A 21,567-nucleotide genomic window follows, 5' to 3' on the forward strand; every position below is an offset into this window, starting at 1 on the left:
AAGAGTTTATTTGAAACTGATATTTTTTGAGATAAGCTTCAGTTCAAAGGGTTGGTATTTTCCAGCAAGATGCATTTTCATAACAAAATTTATCAAAAAATCCCAGTGATCTGTGAAAAAGAAGGAGCAGCAAGTTGCTAATGTCAGCTCATGGGAAGCACTGTGAGGAGGGGGAAGGATTGATGATGAGATTGATCAGTTCAGTGGATTATCAGCTCCCTAGTTGTTTTAAGGGTCACTTTTGTTTTACTGCTAATTTATGCCTTTCCTTACACTTAGATCCTACCTGAATGTCTTGAGAGAAGCAGTGAGAGAAGCAAAGAGCACCTGCTGAATCTGGGGAACAAACACGGCTAAAAGTAAAAAAAAAACCCTTCCCACAACCTCAACTGGGATTAAGAGAACGGCACGTTATTGTTGGACAGTTGAGGGGTTTGCAGCTAAGCCAGAAAAAGAACAGGAAATATTTAAGTAGGGAAATTTAGAAAGATACTCCAGTATGAGAGAGAATAAGAAAGGAGAAACGCAGACCAGGGAGAGTCATCAGCACAGGGAAAATCTACGGTATAGGCTCACAGTAAGAAAAATATGAAAAGGACAACAAACAATACAAAGAAAGTATTTACAGGTTTACACACAGAAACAGATAGCAGGTACAAGAGCACTACTAAAAATCTAAGTTATTTAATTTCTATTTGTTCACATAATCTGCACACATTGTTTATGATATTCTATATTTGAAATCCAATGCAGTTATTTTTTCACGATAAACAACTTACCAAGGATTTTAAAATCATGCTCAAAGCCATCAGCCTACATGAAAATTAAGTTTATCTTTCCAAAATTGGGAGTTACATTTCAAAATTAATTTTCAAAGACTACAGCAGCTTTTCATTGAATTCTGACTTGGCAACATTTTAGTATCCTAACACTTAATTGCCAGTTTTAATGGGAATTCACATACATGCAGTGACACCTATGTGTGAATATAAGAGCTCCTTTTTATAACTATACTCATTGCTTGAATGTTTAAAAACTGCAAGAGCTTCTGTGCAGAGAGATAATGAGATAACTGAGCTTCATGGTGTGAATTTACATTCCAGTGCAGAGATCAGAACACAAAACTAATCCATAGCCCTCCATCAACACACAGAAAGACAGACTGCTGTTGTGCACAGTAAAAGGCTCATAAACAAGACATGATTATCATTAGATTTGTAATGAGAACAGAAAGAAATGATCATTAGTCTAAGTCTGTATAGCTAAGAGAAAAAACTATGGTTGAGTGTTAGATACCTGGGCATGGCAGAAGTGAGGCTGAGGGGAATCAAGGCTGGAGCTGGCACTGAGCAACCTGGTCTGGTGGAAGGTGTCCCTGCTCATGGCAGGGTGTTGGAACTAGATGAGCTCTAAGGTCCCTTTCATCCCAAGCCATTCCATGACTCCACAATCTCCATCCTTTACTGGATGCAGAGCGAAACTCAGTCAACAAAGGATGGGGAAAAGGCTGAGGTACTGAATTCCTTCTTTGCCTCAGTCTCCCAGTAAGAGCAGTTGTCCTCCAGGTACCCAGAGCTCTGAGCTGAAGGGCAGGGATGGGAGCAGAATGAAGCCCCCAAAATTGGTTCTACTCCTGTCACTAATGCATTAATAGAATACTTTTTTATTGTATTTTTTACGGCAGTAGCCAGGTTTCAGTTCTAGCTGGGCTTTGGCCCTTGCCATTTTCTCCCTGCATGACCTCCAAACATCCTTGTAGCTCTCCTGAGCTGCCTGTTCCTTTTCACAAAAGTCACAGACTCTCCTTTTTTACCCACGTTCCAGCCAAATAAATAAAATAAGGAGCGATTTAAAACCATAAAGTCAACCACAAACAGGTGAAAGCAAGTAGAGGTGATATATTTTTTAAAGAAAAAACATATATATATGTCATCACATACTGCAGAAATCACGTAATATGAAGACAGGTTAAAAACTGACTTATCTACAACTAAAATACCAAAAAGAAAAAAAGGCAACACATCTCTGAAAGTCAATTGGAACGATTACAGACAAATGAGATTTGCAAACATCCCAAATCAAAATCAGTGGAGAGCCTACAATTTTATTTTTAGTAGATATAAAAATAATTCTAAATTCCATCAGCTTTACAGAACAGGCTCCTTTTCCAATGTTCATATATAAACAGCAGTTGGAATATCTCACAGATCTGAAGTCTAAAAAGGATTTGTCGTTGATAAAGGGATTAAAACAGAGGGAACAAGATAGCTGGAGATCAGAATGCTATAATTTCACACTTCTCAGAGGAAAGCAGCGCCTGTTATTTAATTATAACATTTTATATTCCCTCACTCTGTAAAGTATTACTGGCCTTAGTAGTATGTGAAAAATGTACTTCAGACAAAGACATGTTCAAAATGGTAAATGGAAAGGCAATAAATTAAAGCCTTTTATAAATTGACTAAGCATCTTTTAGGACTCAGATATTAGGAAGTATATTTCAAATTTTCAGGCTGTCACTTTTAATACTCCTCTCATCAAATAGCACTTTCTGAAACCATATTCAAAATTAAAGCCTAATCTGTATGGGAGAAAGAAGCTTTTATACAACTTTATAAGTTGGATGACTGCCATGGAAAATGCAGTCAAAAATAAAGAAGACAGAACAAAACGTACTGTACTGTAGGCAAACAGGAGGACTGAGCAGGGGGGCAAGGAAGGCACTCAGATAAAATTTAGTGCTCCGAGGACTGATTGTATCTTTCTCATTAAATGCCACTGGGTAACCACAGAATCATAGAATGGTTTGAGTTGGAATGAACCCTAAAGCTCATCTCATTCTACCCCCTGTCATGGACAGGGCACCCTCCATTAGACCAGGTTGCTCCAAACCCTATCCAACCTGGCCTTGAACACTTCCAGGGATGGGGCAGTGTCTTGGTTTAAGACCATTTTAAAAGGTGGGCACTCAAAAATCAGTCACCTCCCCTTATTTCCAACCAATCCCTTTCCACCAATAAGGAATGAACACGAGTAGATATAAGTGAAAAAAACAACAGTTTACTAACAAAGGGAACAGCACCAGGCAAAAAATAACAGTAAATAACTGCTAGATGCAAAATTGCCAAATTTTAAGAACTCCACGGGAACAAGGAGAGACCCGAAATGCCGGAATTACCCTTCCCAAGATGGCGCCTGCCTGAGGCGGGCGCGGGGCTGAGGGACAAAGGGAAGATGGCGTCACACCCTTCCCCTCCAAAATGGCGACTGCAGGCTCCAGGAACAAAGGGAGAAGATGGCGGCAACCCGTACCAGAAAGGCGGGAACCCACAGAGCAGTTCCGGAGGCAGACAAAAACTTGCTCGGCCATGTGGGGTCTGTGAGCTGCCGCCACTTGCTCCTGCCATTTGCAGGCTCTGCCACGGCCGCTACGGTGTGTGGCGGTAAAAGCACCGGGCTGTCCCCACAGGCGCATGGTGGCCTGACCCCAGGAACTTGCTCGCTTTTCTCGCTGCTGCCAGAGTTTGCAAAATTCACCTCGAAACAGTTTCTAACTGTAAAATGCATCTTTACCAGAGGCTACAGTTGCAAACCCAAAACAATCGCCTCGGAAGCGGAGCTGCCGCCTTCTGCCAAAGTCGCCACGAAAGGAAGAGCCTCTGCTCTCCTGGAGCGGGGCCGCCTGTGGCAACCACAGCTTCTCTGGGCAGCTTGTGCCAGGGCCTCACACCCGCACAGGGAGGATTTTCCCCTAACATCTAATCTAAACCTGCCCTACTTCAACTTAAGGCCATTCCCCCTTTTAATGAAGCAGAAATAATCCTGGTAACATGGATCCAAACCCAAGATTCCCATATGTTAGATGAATCACAGCAGTATTTACAATTACATTCTGAGCACGGAAAACCTTGTTTTATAAAACTGAATTCCTTTGCAAAACTTACTCAACAGAACAAAATCTTATTGTCAAAGTTTGTTAGTGATTTTTTTTTTTTCTGCATGTGTGTAAACATGACAAAGTCACTCTTGAAATTTTCCAGTTAGTTTTTGAAAGACTGAAAATTCACTGTTCAGTGACAGAAGCATAAAGCAATGACTAAATCTCAAGCTCACCCCCTTGACTCTTTCTCCCTTCAATAAGCCACTTCCCAATTTAAATATCCCAGACAAAGTCTCTGCACCATTCCAGATCTCCCACCAGTTTCCCTATCCATCATTAGACAGCTGGTGAAACTCTCAGTTCCTTTGCTCTGCTAAAAACTTCACTGACCTACACAGTCATCTGAGGTCACTCCTGTGCCAAGCTAAAAGGAATTTCCTTCCAAATACTCTTGATCCAACAGACTAAAATAACTGATTTTCCAGTTCAAAGGCTGACTCAAACTTTTCCTTTTTTATTTCCTTCTTCCTTTTTTTTTTTTTAATGTTGAAGAAAAAGAATTTCAGTTGAGAATTTCTGCCTAATGAATCAACAGCAGTTTCATTTCCAGCACTCGGCTGTGACTCAGAGGATGTTTCAGTAACACATAAATCAGAACAGCTTCAAAAGGGGAGGTCGAGATGCTCACCCCGTGGTGCTCTGCAGCTTCACAGAACTGTTCTGAAGGGTCAGAGACTTCAGCTCCAATCTGCACATTGAATTACGCACAGAGGGGACACAAATACAGATTTCACGCATGGGGGGAAATCTCCTTGCAGAACATTGCTCATGGTTAGCTCAAAACTTAAATGAAAAGGCTGTACATTAAATGCTGCTGAGGATTTACTCACTGTGGATTAAGCCTACCCAGTTTGGGAATTACCGCTGGAAGACAGAACAGGGCAAGATAACTGCCTGTGGTTGCTATTCCAGTTTGTAAGATCCTATTTTTTTCTTTTACTAATTTTCTTCATTTAAATCCTAGTGAAACTATTCTCCAAATTTGACCTGAATTCAGAAATTTCATGCATACTAATGGGTGGTGGAGTTAAATATTTACTGCAAAACATGGCCTAGTTACAATCCCTTAAGAGGGATTTTTTTTTCTTTTAACTGTGCTGCATTTCTGCAATAATTCTCAAATAAAACCCTTACTAACAGTAATATTTCTTCTAAAAGAACAAGCAGTAATTTTAGGATTTGATTTTAATATTCAAGTCAAATATTTCTGGAAGAAACACTGTTTCTAGAACTTTAGGTTTGTGAGTATAATTTTATTTTTGACAACTGTCAGAAGTTGACATTTTAAAGAAATCTTATTCTTCCCTGATATAAAGCCACAATAGAAATAAAATCTTCAAGAAAGACAATGTAAATAAATATAGTATTAAAAAATCACCTAATATATTAATTTATATTACTTTTCAAACCTATATCACTGTTTTTGCAAAATCTGTCTCAAACTGTCACGTTCAGGCAATATATCAAACACCAACTACCCTTTATAACAAACATATCTGGGAGGTACAAGTTACTTCCATAAATTTAAAACTAACATGAGCTTAAACAAAACCCTGAAAAGGGAAATGAATATCAGAAAAGCTCCGGCCAAGGCTGGAACAAAAATAAATCTTTTTGAAATGGTGCAGAGAATAGAGAAGAAGCAAAGATCCTCGGACAGCCAGCTGGCTTTACCAAGAACCAGGATCATCAGCAGCTCTCCCAAGCAGCCTAAACCATGTGTACAGAAAATCATAAAGCCATGGAACGGTTTGGGTTGGAATGAACCTTAAAAGACCATGTAGTTCCAACCCCCCTGCCATGGGCAGTGACACCTGCATGCATTTCATTTTTTCTCTATTTTTAGTTTTTTCCTTAAGGATCAATCCTCATCAGCCACAGAGGGGAATAGGATAAGACATCGGGTTTGCTTCACAGAAAGATAAAATGGTTTGGGTTAGAAGGGATTTTGAAGGTCATCTAGTCCATCCCTTGAAATGAGCAGGGACATCTTCAACTCAACTAGGTTGCTCAGAGCACCATCCAACCTGACCTTAAATATTTCCAGTGATGGGGCATCCACCACTTCTTTGGGCAGACAGTTCCAGTGTCTCACATAACCACAGAATAGTGAGTGTTGAGTGCCTGATGTGTGTGGTCAGCCACAAATATAAAATGTATTTTTGCATATATATATATATATATATATATACACACACACACACACACACACACACAAGCTGTATATGTGTGTTTGTGTGCCCGTGTCTACTGGAAACACAGGATTCTTGGATTCTTCTTGTTTCTGCTTGCAACTGGGGTCATGGAGCTGCAGCAGCCTCACTCTGGGTTTTGGGAACCCCTGACCCTACCTTTATGTATACCAACCCTTGGAGATGCTCTACAACATCTGCTTTTTCATCGGAAAAGGAATTTTAATGTCTTTCTGCAGCAAAATTGTCAGAGAGCTGAAAGACAATTAATGGATGGAAAAGAGTCCGAAAGAGCCAGCGATAGAGTATTTGCATGGAATGGCATTTAGAGGGCTAGATTTCTGAGGAGGAGCATTGCAAACATGAATAGCAAGTGAAGTTGCTTCCACATGTAACAAGCAATTGCAAATAGATAAGGAATATTTTTTATTAACAAGATAAAGAGTTTTCAGGCCACAGCTCCAGTGACCTGCTGAACAGAAGGCTTCAAATCTTTGTCCTCAAAGCTTTCAGACCAGGCACGAGCCACAAGCCAGACAAAAGCAAGTTGCAGAGCACCTCACCACAGATATTATTGGAAAAAAAGAGAGTATGTTTATTGTACACACAGGTTCTTTCAAAAGTGCAGAGCAAGATTCATTTTCCCATTAAGCACGACTGCCCACATGCCCCACTTCACCTCTCAGAATGAACAGAAATTCTAGTTTGTCTAAAAAACCTGTTTTCCAGTAATTTCTCTCCACAGACACACTTTCTCCTCTATCAAGAACTAGCACACAATAACATCTGTAAGCAAAAAAAAGAAAAGTTCTCATATACTTCAGTGAAAAGGTTTATAAATAAACACAGGGAGAACATAAGTTTAAGTGAAAAGATCAGGGGTTTTTTTTGTCTAAAATAAGATTCACACGGTTCTAGAAAAAAAACATTCTAGATTTTCTAGATTTTCCTAGAAACTATCTTTCAGAGGATTTCATCTAAGTTTTAAAACTTCTTTCAAAAAGCTTTCAAAACTAGATAGTGAAAAGCATTCAAGCACTCAAAATTTTTTTTTTTTAGTGTATTCTGTCAGTGAGAAAAAAATTGCCAAGAAAGTTAAAGTCACTTTCGTGTCTCAGACATTCATCCACAATTTCAAGATAGTCACAGAGCACACAGATTGTTGGGTCCCTCCCCCTGCCATGTGGTCCTGGGAGAGGGGCCCTGGGGGGGAGGCACGGTGTTTCCCTGCCCCTGGTCAGCCTCGTTCCCCATTGGTTGTTTTGTGTTCCCCTGCACGGGCAAGGACCCTCGGGTCCCGTGATTGAGCAGTTCCTCGGTGAACCTCTGGCCATGTGGCTGGAGAAATAAACATCTCTGAAACATCTATCAAGAATCGGTCCATAGATATTTCTTTTCCGCGGGCCTCGTTATCTGATACACGTGTTGCAGTATCCGCACTGTAACAATAGATCACATTCCTTTTTACAATGTCCATAAATCTGCATGAACAAAAAATTAACCTCAACTTTACCCTGTCTTCAAGTACAAAAAACATCAACAGCTCTTTTCTGTCCCATGACTCAAGTATGAATTTTAGATTATGGTGTGAAACTTTATCTACCAGTTTGAAAAGCAAAAATTTAAAACACAACAACCAGCTGCTGGACTAAATCATATTTTTAATGGAAATTTCAGCTACATGCCAGAAAACTTCCAGGAAAATTACAGGCACATACCTACAGACAGATATTGCCAAAGCCATTTACCAGACAGAATAAATTTACATGACTATAAGCTATTTCCTTGTGTTGCCTTCTGTAGCATCCCAGACTGTCTCTTAATAAATTTAATCAAACCTGAGCCCAGTGGTCCTGCAGTTCTTGACAGATTTTTGTGTCAATCACAGCCTGAATTTCTCCTCCACAGGGAAAATTTCCTTTTTCTCTACTGATCAATAAAAGACCAGTTGCATTTAGACACCTGTGCTGTGAGTGTAGCATATACTGTGCTTTTTATTCCTGTGAGTTCTTCTTCACTTCCCTGCACTTCTCAGGCTTTGTAGCTTCATTCTTTATGGTCACAGAATCATGGAATGGTTTGGGTTGGAAGGGACCTTAAAGATCGTCCAGTTCCAAATCCTGCCATGGGCAAAGGATTCCCTCCTCTCTAATATAAAAAGACATGAACGATAAATATCCACATTTCCCAGGTCTCCTTTGTCCCCCATCTGGGAGATCTTTTACACAACTCCAACAGTATCAGAATAAACACCCACACAGCAAAGTATTTAATGGCCCAGCAACTGGATAATTTCATTTAGACGGTTTTGAACTGTAAGTGTTCCTATTATGGAATCATTATGGGATATACAGGGATAAGCTTTAGGCATCAAATCTTCTCTTTTTGCTCTTTGTGTTTTTAGAACCCAACTTCATAAATCAAGCCCATTGATCACCAGAGTTTTCTACAGCCAACAGAATTTACCCTTCCACACTACAGAAGTAACAAGAATCTTAACACCACGGGCACTCTCAGTCATTCCAAAGCATTTTGCAAATGATATAAAACATTTGTTCCACACCTATCAAATGGAAAGCAAGAGTCCCTGGAGTGAATTGCTGCCCTTAGTAGTACATAACAGTACCCAGCAAGGCAGGGCAGGAAATGAGGAGCACACCAAGAGCCAGCTGTAACTGCTGCAGACATTTTTAGGTCGACGATGTAATTATCCCAGCTGGAACCCTGCCAGGAAATCAGCCAGGAAAACACAGCCTCAGTTCATTAATCCAGCTCTTTATGCCACTGAGCTAAACATATCATTTCACATCACACCAGGGCTGGTCTCGTTTACACGGCTCGTGGGTGCTAATAATGGTGTGTGGTGTCTCCTGCTCTCCTCATTATGGGATCGTGTTGAACAGGCCCCAAAAAAAGCTGCTCCACTTTTCTGACAGGCTTTTTTCCCAGCCTGGAGTGTTGACAAGAGATGAATGTCTGTGTCAGTCTGTGTAATACTGTTTAAGATCTTTTTTCCCCTCTCTGCTTCTTCATTGTTGTTTGGGTTGGATTTTTTTAAAATATAAGTTAAAAAAAAGAAGAGTAAAGGTCTTTTTGTCATTTAAAAAGTCAAAAATTCAGTCTAGATAAGGTAAGTTTAGGTTGATGCCTCTAACTCAGTAGAAGACTCCTGAGGAGAAGCTGAGTCAGCATCACAAACCCAAAAAGGAGAGCGTTATAAATTCAGAGAGAACACGGGCACTCGTGTCACCACTGAAGATGCTGAGCTACAGCTTGACACAACACAAAATAAGGAATGTAAGCAACAGGAAACTGAAGTAGTTGACAAATGAAAATTAATGCCAGAAGAGCCAGGCATCAGCATTAAAAAGCTAAAAAAAAAAAACCAAACCCAACCAAGACTCCACCATCACAACAACACCCAGAAGAAAAAATAATCAACAAAACCATAAAACCCCACTAGAGTATTGGAATATCATTGTACATAGAGCATACAGCAAATACTTAACTTATTCTGATGTACTGGCAATTGAATATTTAAGAAAACCCAAACCACACAGGAACAGGAAAACAGTGAAACCAAATATACACAGAGTGGAGAGGAGGAAAAAATACCCTCAGGATAGAACAGACTGGAATATTCACTAATCAGTGCTTATATACACAAAATTTAACCCTGCCTTCTCATATGATCACTTCAGTCCAATTTGCACAGGATGAAAAAAGCGAAGTATGAGTTCTGTGGGAGTAACTCACTGAACATCAGTATTTTACACCCCAATCCTTTAGACTCCTTTTGAAATCTCAGTTGGAGATCTCTCAGTCTTGTTCTAAAACCCAGGGCTGATGATACTGGCAGACGGTATCTTTAGATTATAGGACTTACAATGGAATAAACCTGAAAGGTACTTAATTCTGCTGCAATAAAGATAATTACAATCAAAGTCAATAAAACTGAAACATTTTGTTAGAGGCATATATTGAAAACATATTTTTCCCCTACCACACAGGTAAATTTGAACGTATCTCATACCCATTTTATCTTCTGAAAGAAAATTGTCAGATTTTATGAGCATCCATTTATCACCAATACTCAGAAAATAATTGCTTTAATATTGCTATTATCTCTGTATTTTCAGGCTTGGGTAATTTTTTTAATATATATTTCAATATCTACTTGAAACCACAAGTACTTCTCTATTGCTGTTTTATCTGGTTGATAATTGTTAAATTGTTCAGAAACATATGTGCCATAATCCTAAAATCTACATTTACACCCACAGGCTTCAAACCAGTGCTCAGATTTAGCCAAGTGAAAGAAACCACATCATTTTGTCACACAGCAGAATAAAAACAGGCTGAAGATGAAACAATAAGCTTTGGCACCAGGTGAAGCTTTACTTCAGTCAAGCATTTTGTCCCACATACCTTGTTTTCGAACATCTTCTACAGCAGCAACCAATTCCTCCTTGAGATCCTGGCTCTCTTTAGCAATTTGGTCTCCTTTTTCCAAGAAGTTTTGAGTGGCCTGCTCCACTGAGGCAGCCAAAACATGAGCCTTCTTCGAGCGGCCTTTCTTCTTGCCAGAGGGTCCTTTATTGCTCGTGTTCACCAGCGTCGTCACCTTTGGGCAGGAAAAACAAGTTTTTGTCAGCTTGAACAATTCCCCAACTATTAATAGGAACACCTAACTCAATCCTCACGCTATTTTCTGTGCCCTGGAAGGAATGAAGTGGTCACATGCTTTGAATAGATAAAATGGAAGTATAAAATCCAACAGCATGTCTTTCAACAGAGGGTTTTCCTTTTAAACTCTCCTCAGTCTGGGCTAAGCAAATCACAGCCAAGCAGCAGAAAGAAAAAGATAAGAACCAGGCACGGCAGGGCAGTGCTGCCAAAGCATCGTTTTTGTCACTGGTTTTCATTTTTAAAAAATGAAGAAGCTGATAAAATGGAACCTGAACACACAAGGGTCAGAAACCATTCAAAAAGCAATTGTCCCTTGAGGCAATGTACTGTCAGTGACAACACACGTGGTGACAAAAACATTGCAGCTGTTTTCCAGACGTGAAAGGTATGAAGAGCTCACCCTGCAAAGATTATACAGGTTAAAACCCTTTGCCTTAGTGTTGCATCACTATATTCCTAATATTTTGTCATAAACCCACAGCAGACAGTGAAATGATCAGTCAGTATTTAAACAGAAGGAAACTCTGCTTCCGTGTTTGCAGAATCTCCTGAAGGAATTCTTTATTGAGCTGTCAATAAACTGATTAGAAAGCTTAAAAACACAGCACAGCGTGTAGATCCCACAGCTGAGTGCTGGGAAAAGAGGGAATCCTGCTTTACTCCAGCAGTACCAGGCTGCTGCTCGGTAGAACAGGAACTTTGAACTGGGTATTATCAGGTGTTAAATGCACAAAAAACCAGCAGTGGATCCATAATACTCAGGGATGCAATTCTCCCTAACTGGGACACAAACCAGGGCACTTGAAGTGTTGTGTCAGTGTTCTAAGCCACAAATTTGCTGAAAGAAAATAAATGCCTTTGCAATAAAGACATTTCACTAAAAAACCAAAGGATTTTAAAACAAGGATGAAAATTCACTGTCATCTCATCCCTGTTACCAGAAGAGTGACATGGTCTTTGGCAGAGTTTTGACCAAAAAGCCTTTTACCATGCTCTTTGTGCTACATTTCTTTTCTCTTTCAGATAGTTTTTATTCCAAATCACATCTAAAAACTACAGACTGTAGTACCTATGTCTGTATCTATATCTATTTTTATATATAATCAGGGCTTTGGAAACACCATAGGCATGGATGTATTGGGAGGAAAAAAAGTATATTCCAGAGCCTTCTTTCAGGAAGGAGTCTGCCAGGCTACTGGAATGTAATATTCATCCATCATATGGAGATGTATTTTCCACTATTTGTATCTGGAAATATTATTTTCTTTATTAGCTTTCCCTTGTAAATATTCCTCATGAAATTTCCTGAAGATCCTTTCAGAGTTGATCATTGTCATTGGCATCTAGTCATGGACACCTATGGAAATGCAAATAATTCTAAATCACCACCAAACAATAAAAGTTTTATCAGAACTTCCCAATGTGGCAGTTATAAATGAAAATAAAATAATTAGTAATATTTTCTTTAAGGCTTTTTTGAAATAAAATAACTGCTTTGCCCTATGCTGCCTGATGTGCCAAAACAGAGAAAAATCATTTCAACTGTCCCCAAGTGCTCAAAATCTTCTCAGTTCTCTGTGTCAGTCTGTGTAGAGCAGAAGAACATGTGAAGGTCCTAGAGAAGAAGAGGATCCAGCACTGGCAGAAAACTTTTGCTAATGCTCTGAGCTGCTGAGTTCAGAACTAACACAGTCGATAGGAAAATCCAAATTGCCACAGAGGATGGAGACTTTTTCTACCAGTTCTTGTAACACACAGGTAGGAAACAGCATGCCCAAAGTCAACCCCCTTTTTCTAAAGGAAAAGCTGGTGTATTCTGCTAGAGCCCAATTCCTTCACAGAAGTTTTGCTGCTCTTTTTTCTTATTTATTTCATTTCTAGCATTAAAAAAATAAGTTTCCATCATGTCAAAAGCTCAAATATAATCATGGAAGAGTCTAAGGTGAGCCAGCAAGAGAGCACAAGATGACAAGTTCATTGTTTGCCAATGAACGTCAACGATTTGTAAATTTGAAGCAAAGGCTTTAAAATTTTAAACCAGATCTGCTGGCATGAAATCCAAAAAAAGCAACATCTCACTACCCTCTAATCAACAGCATTCAGATGAAGAGAAACCATTCTTCATGTGGGGCTAGGACATTCCCTTGGAAAAGGGCAATTCTGGATTCCAGTCTCTGCACCAACAGGTTGGGTTCTGGATAGTACAGAGCTCTTATAGGAAGCAAACCACTCATAAAAACTGGAATTTTGCCATTTTGCACACCTTGTGTCAGCTTCTTTTAAATCACATTAAATTACCAGTTAAAAGGCTAAAAACGCAGTCTCTTCCAAAATTAGAATTCCTGTTCAGGAAAGTCAGCTGCACTGGGACAGGGCAATGGGGGACGAAGGCTTCTGACACCAGTGACAGAAAAACCCATGGCATATTAGCTTCTTTCACATTTTTTAAAAGCCTATAACCTATGAATTTATATAAACTGCATGAAAAAAAAAAAAAAGAAGAAAAAATAATAATAACCTTTTATCTTATTGACATAGCTCACTTTTCCAGCAGGGCTTTAAAGCTAACTGGTTTATTTTAAGTATCTTACCCCACCTATACTGATACAAAGGAAAGAACATCTCTATCTGCTTCTGTTACTAATTAATGCAGAACTCACCCAAAATTCTGTACAATCATCAAATATATCACTTGATAATTACCATAAGCTCATTTGGCAGGCCTGTAATGATCCTGGCTTTGTGATCCCACTAGGGAACCTTGCTCTCTTATTTTATTAAAGAAGCTTCACACAGTCCTAGCACAGATCTCTGCCGGAAAAACAGAACTTCACTAATTAATAGTTCAGCCCCATCCTGAATGAAGGCCTCCTTCCACAGCTCCAGCAGCACAAAAGAAAGGTGAGAATGTCTTTGCAGAAAGCAGAACATTCTGTTAGCATGGATTTCCCTATGGCAGAGGTCACGTGCAGGCAGGGAATGCCAGAAGTGAAAGGGGATAGAGCTGGATCACACACTCATCAAATTAATCCTCTGTCAGCAGCTCCAGCTCACAGAAGAACATTCCTGGCTCTGAATTAAACTGTCTTCCCTACAGATTTCTGAAAAGCGTGGGCCACAATTTTAAGAGTTGAAATTCTGCCCCTTTGCCTTCTCTTTGCTCAGTATCTGCTTGAATTGCATTAGTTACCCAAGACTTTCCATAACCACGTTAAAAACAAGCATATATTGACAATTTTTGAGGCAAATATTGATAGTTTGTTTTTTTTTTTTTTAATTATCCTGCTAATCCTTGTGGTTTCTCACTGGTCCCTCACACAGGACAGATGCCTTAGTATTGTGTTTTCAGCACAGACTGGGTGATGAAAGGATTGAGAGCAGCCCTTTGGAGAAAGGCTTGGGGACACTGGTGGCACATGGCAGGAGGACTGGACCAGGGGATCTTTAAAGGTCTCTTCCAGCACAAATCATTCTATGATTCTGTGATTCTACAAATTTAAATATCAATGACTGAGGCTGTTGGGCTTTTCTGAGGGTGGACAGCATTTATATGTTTCCTTGTTTTTAATAAACCAAAGCAGGCAAATCAAATACAGCTCTGCAAACATGTCCATTATGAAAAACATTCACACAAATACTTGGCTGTGCTTGTGACAGGTGAAATCAACGTAAAAGGATTTCTCTGAAGGATCACTAATTGCTTGCAAAAAAAAAAATTTCAGTATTCTCCCCTGTGCCCCTTGTATTTTCAAGTAAATATTATTTGTTCTTCCCAGCAGCATTTCCTGATTGTGAACAGCTACGAGTTGTTCCTCTCTTCTCATGCACTCATGGATCACCAAGGTGTTGGAAACACTCAGTGACCTGAGCAAAGACAGCCCTGACATTTCAGTGGAAGGGCCCTTTCATTTCCAGATATCAGCTGCCCTTCCACTCCACTGCACCATCTCATTGCCTCACTGGTCGTACAATGGTAACCCCTCGAGCACTCAAAATCCTGCTGCTTCCAACAGAAGTTTGTTTCATCAAAGGAAAAAAAAAAGCATTAGAACTGCCTGGAAAACACAAAGTCTCTTTTTCAAAACTGTCTCATGGTTGGGTTTGCTTTTTTTTGTTTGTTTCCTTTGGCAGAAGAGACCTTTCAAAATACCTGGTGAGAAAAGCTGATTGTGCTGGGGGTTAAAGCAGCAGCATGGCCGTAGGAAGATCTGATTTGATTCCCTGCTCAAAATGAGGTGAACAGACCTGAGCACTGTGTTTGTGACCTTCCCTTGGACCATCCAGCAGCAGAGCAAACAGAGGTGGAATTTTGCCATATAAATTCCTGGCTCTGCACATCAAAGACTTAAGTTACGATGTGGCTCTCAGCAGTAGCTCATTAGCTGATCCCACTCCAACTGCAAGGTATTACTGAGCAAAATACAGGAGAAAAGGCTCTCAACAACTACATTTCATTCACATACAAAAGAGAAAAGCAGCTAAATTGGATTTTTTCCGTATTTGTGCAGAGGAGCAGATAACTTGTTGGGTTTTTTCCCCATATTTGTGCTTATTCTCTAGTGCCACACACAAAAAAGGGTTTTTTCCCTATTACAGCAATATGGGTGAACACAGATGTTGTGCTGAGCATGATTCAGTCTGTAACATAACTCCATTTTTTGATAATAACTGTTCTTCAATTTTCCCTATCAACTTGAGTAATTTGCCACTGTCCTTACCCCATAAATCATAACAGCTTACATAATTAACTCTTGTAATTATCTCCGCACGATTAGCACCAGCTGTCTACGTAATTCATAAAGCTGAAATTCTCTTCCTATCCTATGTGGGTATTTGGACTCTCGTTGATAAATAGAACTTTGCCTATCCACGCTGAATTCCAGTGGTTTAACCCAGCTTTTTGTACTCCTTCCAGCTCCCCTCAGTGTTTGCAAACACCTGTGGGTTAGAGGAATTCATAAATAAGCAGAGTACTCTCTCTAATGCATAAATTATTAGCTGGGGTGCTACAAAATGCCAGTGCCACACCTACCTTTTGGCTGGGACGCACTCAGATAACTGAGGCAACACTGATTAGAGCCAGGATATTTTAATCCAGTGTAGCTTGAGGACAGTCAGCGGCTCCGATTCACATTGCTGCTGCCAAACACTAATTCCTGACAAATCTGCATATTTCCATTCTGCCCACATGAGGTACCTTTAGGATGTAATTTGGAGATAGCAGCACCGTTGCTGTTAATTTGTATTTTTCTTATCAGTGCTCCCACCACGGGAAGAGGTTTACATCCCAGCCAATGGGAATGAATATTATATAAGGCACTTTGAAAGTTCTTCAGCAAGTATTCATTCTCAGTGGAACTTCTGACTACTTGTTATGCTATCAAAAAGGATAAAAAAATAAATAAGCCACCCCACACTTAACTTTCCTCCTACAAATCTTCCCAAAAAAAAACTATCAAAAATTTCTACAACAGAAATATATTGTGAAATATATTTTCACAAATCATATTGCTACGAAAAAGAAGACTAGAAAAACACAATTAAATGAAGAATCATGGTTATGTTCCTCCTAAAAATCTTCATGAAAAATGTATACAACAGCCATGAAAACCTGCAGTAGGTTTTCACCGACTCTCCCACAACTGAAACAAGAATCAATATAAATTAAGCTAATAAAATGTCTCCCATAATACAATTTGCCTCTAATTTGTAATAAATTAGGAGCAAAGATTATTAATTTTTTCTTTTGTGACAAGTTTCTCTTGTCAGTTGGCACTAAAGGACTGTGATGCTATTTAGAAGCCAAATATGAATTCCAGGAGTTACCTGGTAGACAAGAAAAACAGATTATGTTAATATTCCACTCATGAAAGACTGAAGATTTACATTCCTCAAGTTTCCCAAGAATTCCCTTGCTCCTGTACATTACTTGAGGTTCCTCAGACCATCCAATTGTCAACTGGCAACTCTAAGGGTCGACCATCTCTTGAACTGGCAGCACAAGCAGCAACATCCATTACAAGACTTCCTCTCCATCTCTGTGCTGGCAGGATTTCAAAACCTCACTTTTAAGAACTAAATAATCCCATTCCTGAACACAAGTTTCCAGTATCTTGGTAGGATTTTGACAATTCCAGCTTTTGCCGAGAGAGAAAACCTGAAGCAGGTGTTTAAATGGAGCAATTACATATTCTTCAGCAAAACCATTGGCTTAATCTGACTCCTAAAAAATCTGTTCAATGCCTTTAAATGCAAGAAGAAGATAAAAATCAAATTCTAGATCTTTCTCTCAATGTGTAATTCACTGAGGGTTTTCTAATTGCACAAAAGGGCTTGATCCCAGTCAAGTCCAACAGCTAAAGACAGCACAGAATCCACAAATTCCCATTATTTCACTTTTTTAGCTTTCACCAAGCAAGTTAAGCTGTACCATTTCAAAAATTCATGTCTATGGCTTGTGTTAAACATGAATTTTCTGTCATCTCTTTCTTCATTATGCATAAGAGTAGTTCATGATCATACTAAGCTGTAAAGAGGAAGAAAAATTCTTCCCCCCCACAACAGCGTAATTCTGGCAGGATAACCACCTTAGGGGCCAGGCCATGAACTGTAGGGCAGAGCATTGTCTTGGGAGTAAGAAATGTAGGTTGGAAGTTCCTCAGGCTCAGGAGAGAAGTGAACCAAGTTTTCTTCTTCAGAGGTGACCACCTTAACACCTGGGATATATTATAAGAAGGTGGACTGCAACACCAGCGTGCTTGGGCTTGAAGTGAGAAGAATGAGCCATTTTTTAACCCTGAAGGAAGATTTAAGACTAACTCCAAGCAAACTTGTGCTCTATCAATCACCATGTGACATTAGCTCCCCTCTACAGGCTCAGAGTTCAGCACATAAATTCTGGAAAGGGATGGGATTTCAAAAAGCTCCCTTTCCCATCTCTTCCACAACATCTTCTAAATCTCACTCCTAAGCAGCTCTCTTCTCTCCTCCATGTGTTGAAAAGGAGAATTAATCATGTAACTTCTGTTTATGGATTACACTCCCAGAGCTGGGTGCCTAAACGGACTTGGCATCTCGAAACCTTTGAGTCTTCCAAAGCTCTAAATCAAGGATCTGAATTTTAATTGGAGCAGCATTTGGAGACGCAAATACTTCCTGCTTGTGATCCTGCCACTATCTTCCTTCTGTTTCTCATTGTCCAAGTGAGACAACATCACGTATCCACGTGGGAACTTAAAATGTTGAAACCACTCAAGGCAACTTATTTGGCTCCAAATGATCATCTCTGTGCAACTCAGCAGTGGTTTAACAGACCACAATTCAAAAAACGTTCCTTCAAAGAGTAAAACGTGAAGTTTATCTTACCCCAGCTAAAAATAATCAGAAAGCTGGAGTCTACCTGATAATCAGTAAATATACATTAAATGTAGTGACCTCAAAACAGCCAGAAATGTCAACTTTCAGTGCTGTGGTAAATGATCTTGGCAACCACTGAGCAGTAACTGAGGATGAAGTAATTTTTTGCATTCAATAACTTTATTTAACTTCTCACAGTTAATAAGTTATTACTACTGCAACCCTCCTGCTGACATCTGTTATTTTCCTTGTTAATTAAAACAGTAAATGTCACTGATGCCATAAGTGCGTGTTTTTCTCCAATCTTACCAACTTTTCATTCTGGGCAAAACTTTGTTGCACTACTTTTGGACACAGAAGAAAAGTCATCATCATCTGCAGTTTGCTGTAAGGATATGAAGCCCCCCAAAAAAGCTGCCTGCAATCTACGTGAATGATACAATAAAAAGTACAAAATAAAAAGTATAAAGGAACATCTCATTAACTCTTATTCCTCCTCTTATTCCAAAACTGAATACAGAGCTAATAGTCAAGCTTACAAACACATCACATGCAAAATGTGAGATATGTACAGTCAGTAGCTATCTATTATTATCATCAAAAAATTAAGTCTTGTGGTACTCAAAGGGTATCAAAAATAAAAGATTACTGGTATTATGTATTATGTGGGAGAAAATCAACGAGTTTTCACTTCCAGACTCAGAGTTATCCACATTAATCGATCAGAAACAAAGCCACCTTGGCCTAAATATTACCAAGTGGATCCCCAAAATCTCAAAAAAGAAACAAGATAAGGAAAACACACACATCTGTAGTTGAATTAGAACCAAATGCAAGTGTACTTATACTCATCTCAAAAGTACCAAATCACTTGAGAACTGTAAAGACAAAAAAATACCAAAAACCTACTTGGCATCAAACTGTCTCCCACCAAGGGCCTTTATTTCTCCCAGTTCTTTAGCAGAACAGAGAATAAATCCAAAGGGTGTCGGACTGATTCACGGAAGATATTGCATTTAACCACATGAGGGCACACCACACTAGAGTAAGGGAAAAACTCCTGTGAAATCCCTGGATTCATTGTACTTCGTGCTGTTTTACTGGATCTGTAGGAGAGCATGAGCCTTGGCACTGTAAACAGCACATGCTTGACAAAAGGAAATTCTTAGCTGATATTTAATGCACTATTTTCTTGACAGTTGTTGTTGGTTTAAAAATCTGCCAGCAATCTCAAAAGCAGCAGTATTTAAGATGTAGTTATCAAAGGAACTCAACCACAGAGCAGGCAGCAAGTTGTACTGGCTAGAGGGGGGGGAAAGAAAGAGGAGAAGTGAGATAGCAGTTGCTCTAGTGAGGCTCTACAGCTTTTTGTAACCAGTTCTGGGGTTCCGGACTCTCCATCCCAGGAAGTGTCCAAGGTCAGGTTGGATGGGGCTGGGCTAGTGGAAGGTGTCCCTGCCCATGGCAGGAGCTGGAACTGGATGGTCTTTAATGTCCCTTCCAACCCACACCATTCTATGATTACACTGAGGGAATAAAACACCTGAAAGTTTTATTTCTTACCTTACTAGACAGCACATCCAGAATAGAAACTTCAGTATTATCTTTCTTTAGGTTTTTTCTCCAATGACTAAGACATTGTACGAGGAGAAATAACACAAAAGGATTTAAATAATCCTTAACTGGATACCAAAATAAGATAGCAGGCAACTATAAAAGCGGGTAGCACAATGTTTAAGCTTCTCACAGGCAGCTGATCTCCCCAGGCTTCCAGCAGCCAAAGGACAGACGCTGGTGCTCCGACTGATGGAGCCATCAAGAGCTGTTTCCTCAGGGTAATGTTATTGTTTGGGAACTGCCATAAACAGCACTGAAAACAATCTCATACATCACTAAATACCAAAGCAAAACGATTCCCAGGAGTTTCTGTTTCAGTTAATGTAAAGTACTGTAAGTGAAGGAAGTAAAATATTTCAGAGGCATGCGGTGAGTTAGTGCTCTGGTTTCTCTGTAACAACTAATGTATCTTTTTTTAATGAAAACCTTGCCCATAAAGAACAGCTGAAAACTGAAGCAAGCAATCTTCCACTCTACATATACAAAGATTAAATCAAAATTCCCCCAAAGTGGATACTACTTAATTTTCTGGGGGGTCCATTTTGAATAGTAAGAATAATAATGAAATTAACTTCTTCATGCCATTCTGTTGCACTCAGGCTTATGTTATGAACAGCAAAGAATATCCTGGTGAGATTGCAAATCCAGAGCACCTATGAATTCTCACTTAGACAGAAGAGAGTATTCCCTGAAGGCTGCTTTATTTAGGTTGTTTATTTTGCACATTTCACACACTGTATAAAATCTCCATCGCCAACTTAAAATTCTAAAATTAGCACAGAATTATAGAATATCCTGAGCTAGAAGGGACCCACAAGGATCATCCAGTTCAACTCCTGGCCCTGCACAGACACCCCAACAATCCCACCCTGGGCATCCCTGGCAGCGCTGTCCAAATGCTCCTGGAGCTCTGGCAGCCTCGGGGCCGTGCCCATTCCCTGGGGAGCCTGGGCAGTGCCCAGCACCCTCTGAGGGAAGAACCTTTCCCTGATATCCGACCTAAACCTCCCCTGACCCAGCTCCAGCCATTCCCTTGGGTGCTGTTCCTGGTCAGAGAGAGCAGAGACTGGCGCTGCCCACCTGCTTCCCCTCATGAGGAAGCTGCAGACCACGGTGAGGTGTCCCCTCAGCCTCCCCCAGGATAAACAAGCCCAGTGACCTCAACCACTCCTCGTATGGCCCCTCTAAAGTCATCAGCATCTTCGTAGTTGTTACACACATCATCGTAACTTAATTTAGGCTGGAAGGGACCTCTGGAGATCTCTAGCCCAGCTCCTCACCAAAGCAGGGCCACCTTCAAAGTAGGGTAAGGATTTGTTCCAGTCCTGCAATGTCTGGTGTACCCAAGAACCCCAAAAATGACTCAGTACTGAGGATGTGGTCTTAGAATGACTGCTTAGAGAAGAACTCTCACTTCTCTTCACTCTCTCTTCACTCATGCTAAACCCAGCAGACCAGCTCAGTATGACTACAGCCTTCTCTCCCAGGATGTGGCTCTCCAGTCTCATGTTCTGAATTTTCCAGCAGGACTCTCACATTCTTCCCGCAGAGCAGTGCTCAGTCAGCCTCCACCCAGCCCGTTTCACACCTGGTGACTCCATCCTACTGCATGACTCTGCACTGGCTTTTGCTGAGCTTTACTTGGTTATGCCAGCCCATTTCCCCACCTGCTGAGATACTCCTCGTGCCAGCCCTACTTCTTGAGCATATTGACCTTCCTCCCAAATTGGTGTTGTCTGGAAATTTATTGAGGGTGCATTTCATCCCCCTGCC

The 21,567-nt window shown here is 40.1% G+C and overlaps 1 protein-coding gene across 5 annotated transcripts in view; it reads right to left on the bottom strand.

The window, feature by feature from the left end:
* The window catches only part of CTNNA2 (catenin alpha 2), a 463,984-nt gene that overhangs the window by 358,685 nt on the left and 83,732 nt on the right, over positions 1 to 21,567 (bottom strand). For all 5 annotated transcript variants that reach the window (XM_069014748.1, XM_069014753.1, XM_069014749.1 and 2 more), the window contains exon 3: positions 10,561 to 10,756. In XM_069014748.1, coding sequence (XP_068870849.1) covers positions 10,561 to 10,756 — 196 coding nt within the window. The remainder of the gene's footprint in view (positions 1 to 10,560; positions 10,757 to 21,567) is intronic.

The sequence above is a fragment of the Aphelocoma coerulescens genome, chromosome 4, assembly GCF_041296385.1.
Source record: "Aphelocoma coerulescens isolate FSJ_1873_10779 chromosome 4, UR_Acoe_1.0, whole genome shotgun sequence".
NCBI lineage: Eukaryota > Metazoa > Chordata > Aves > Passeriformes > Corvidae > Aphelocoma > Aphelocoma coerulescens.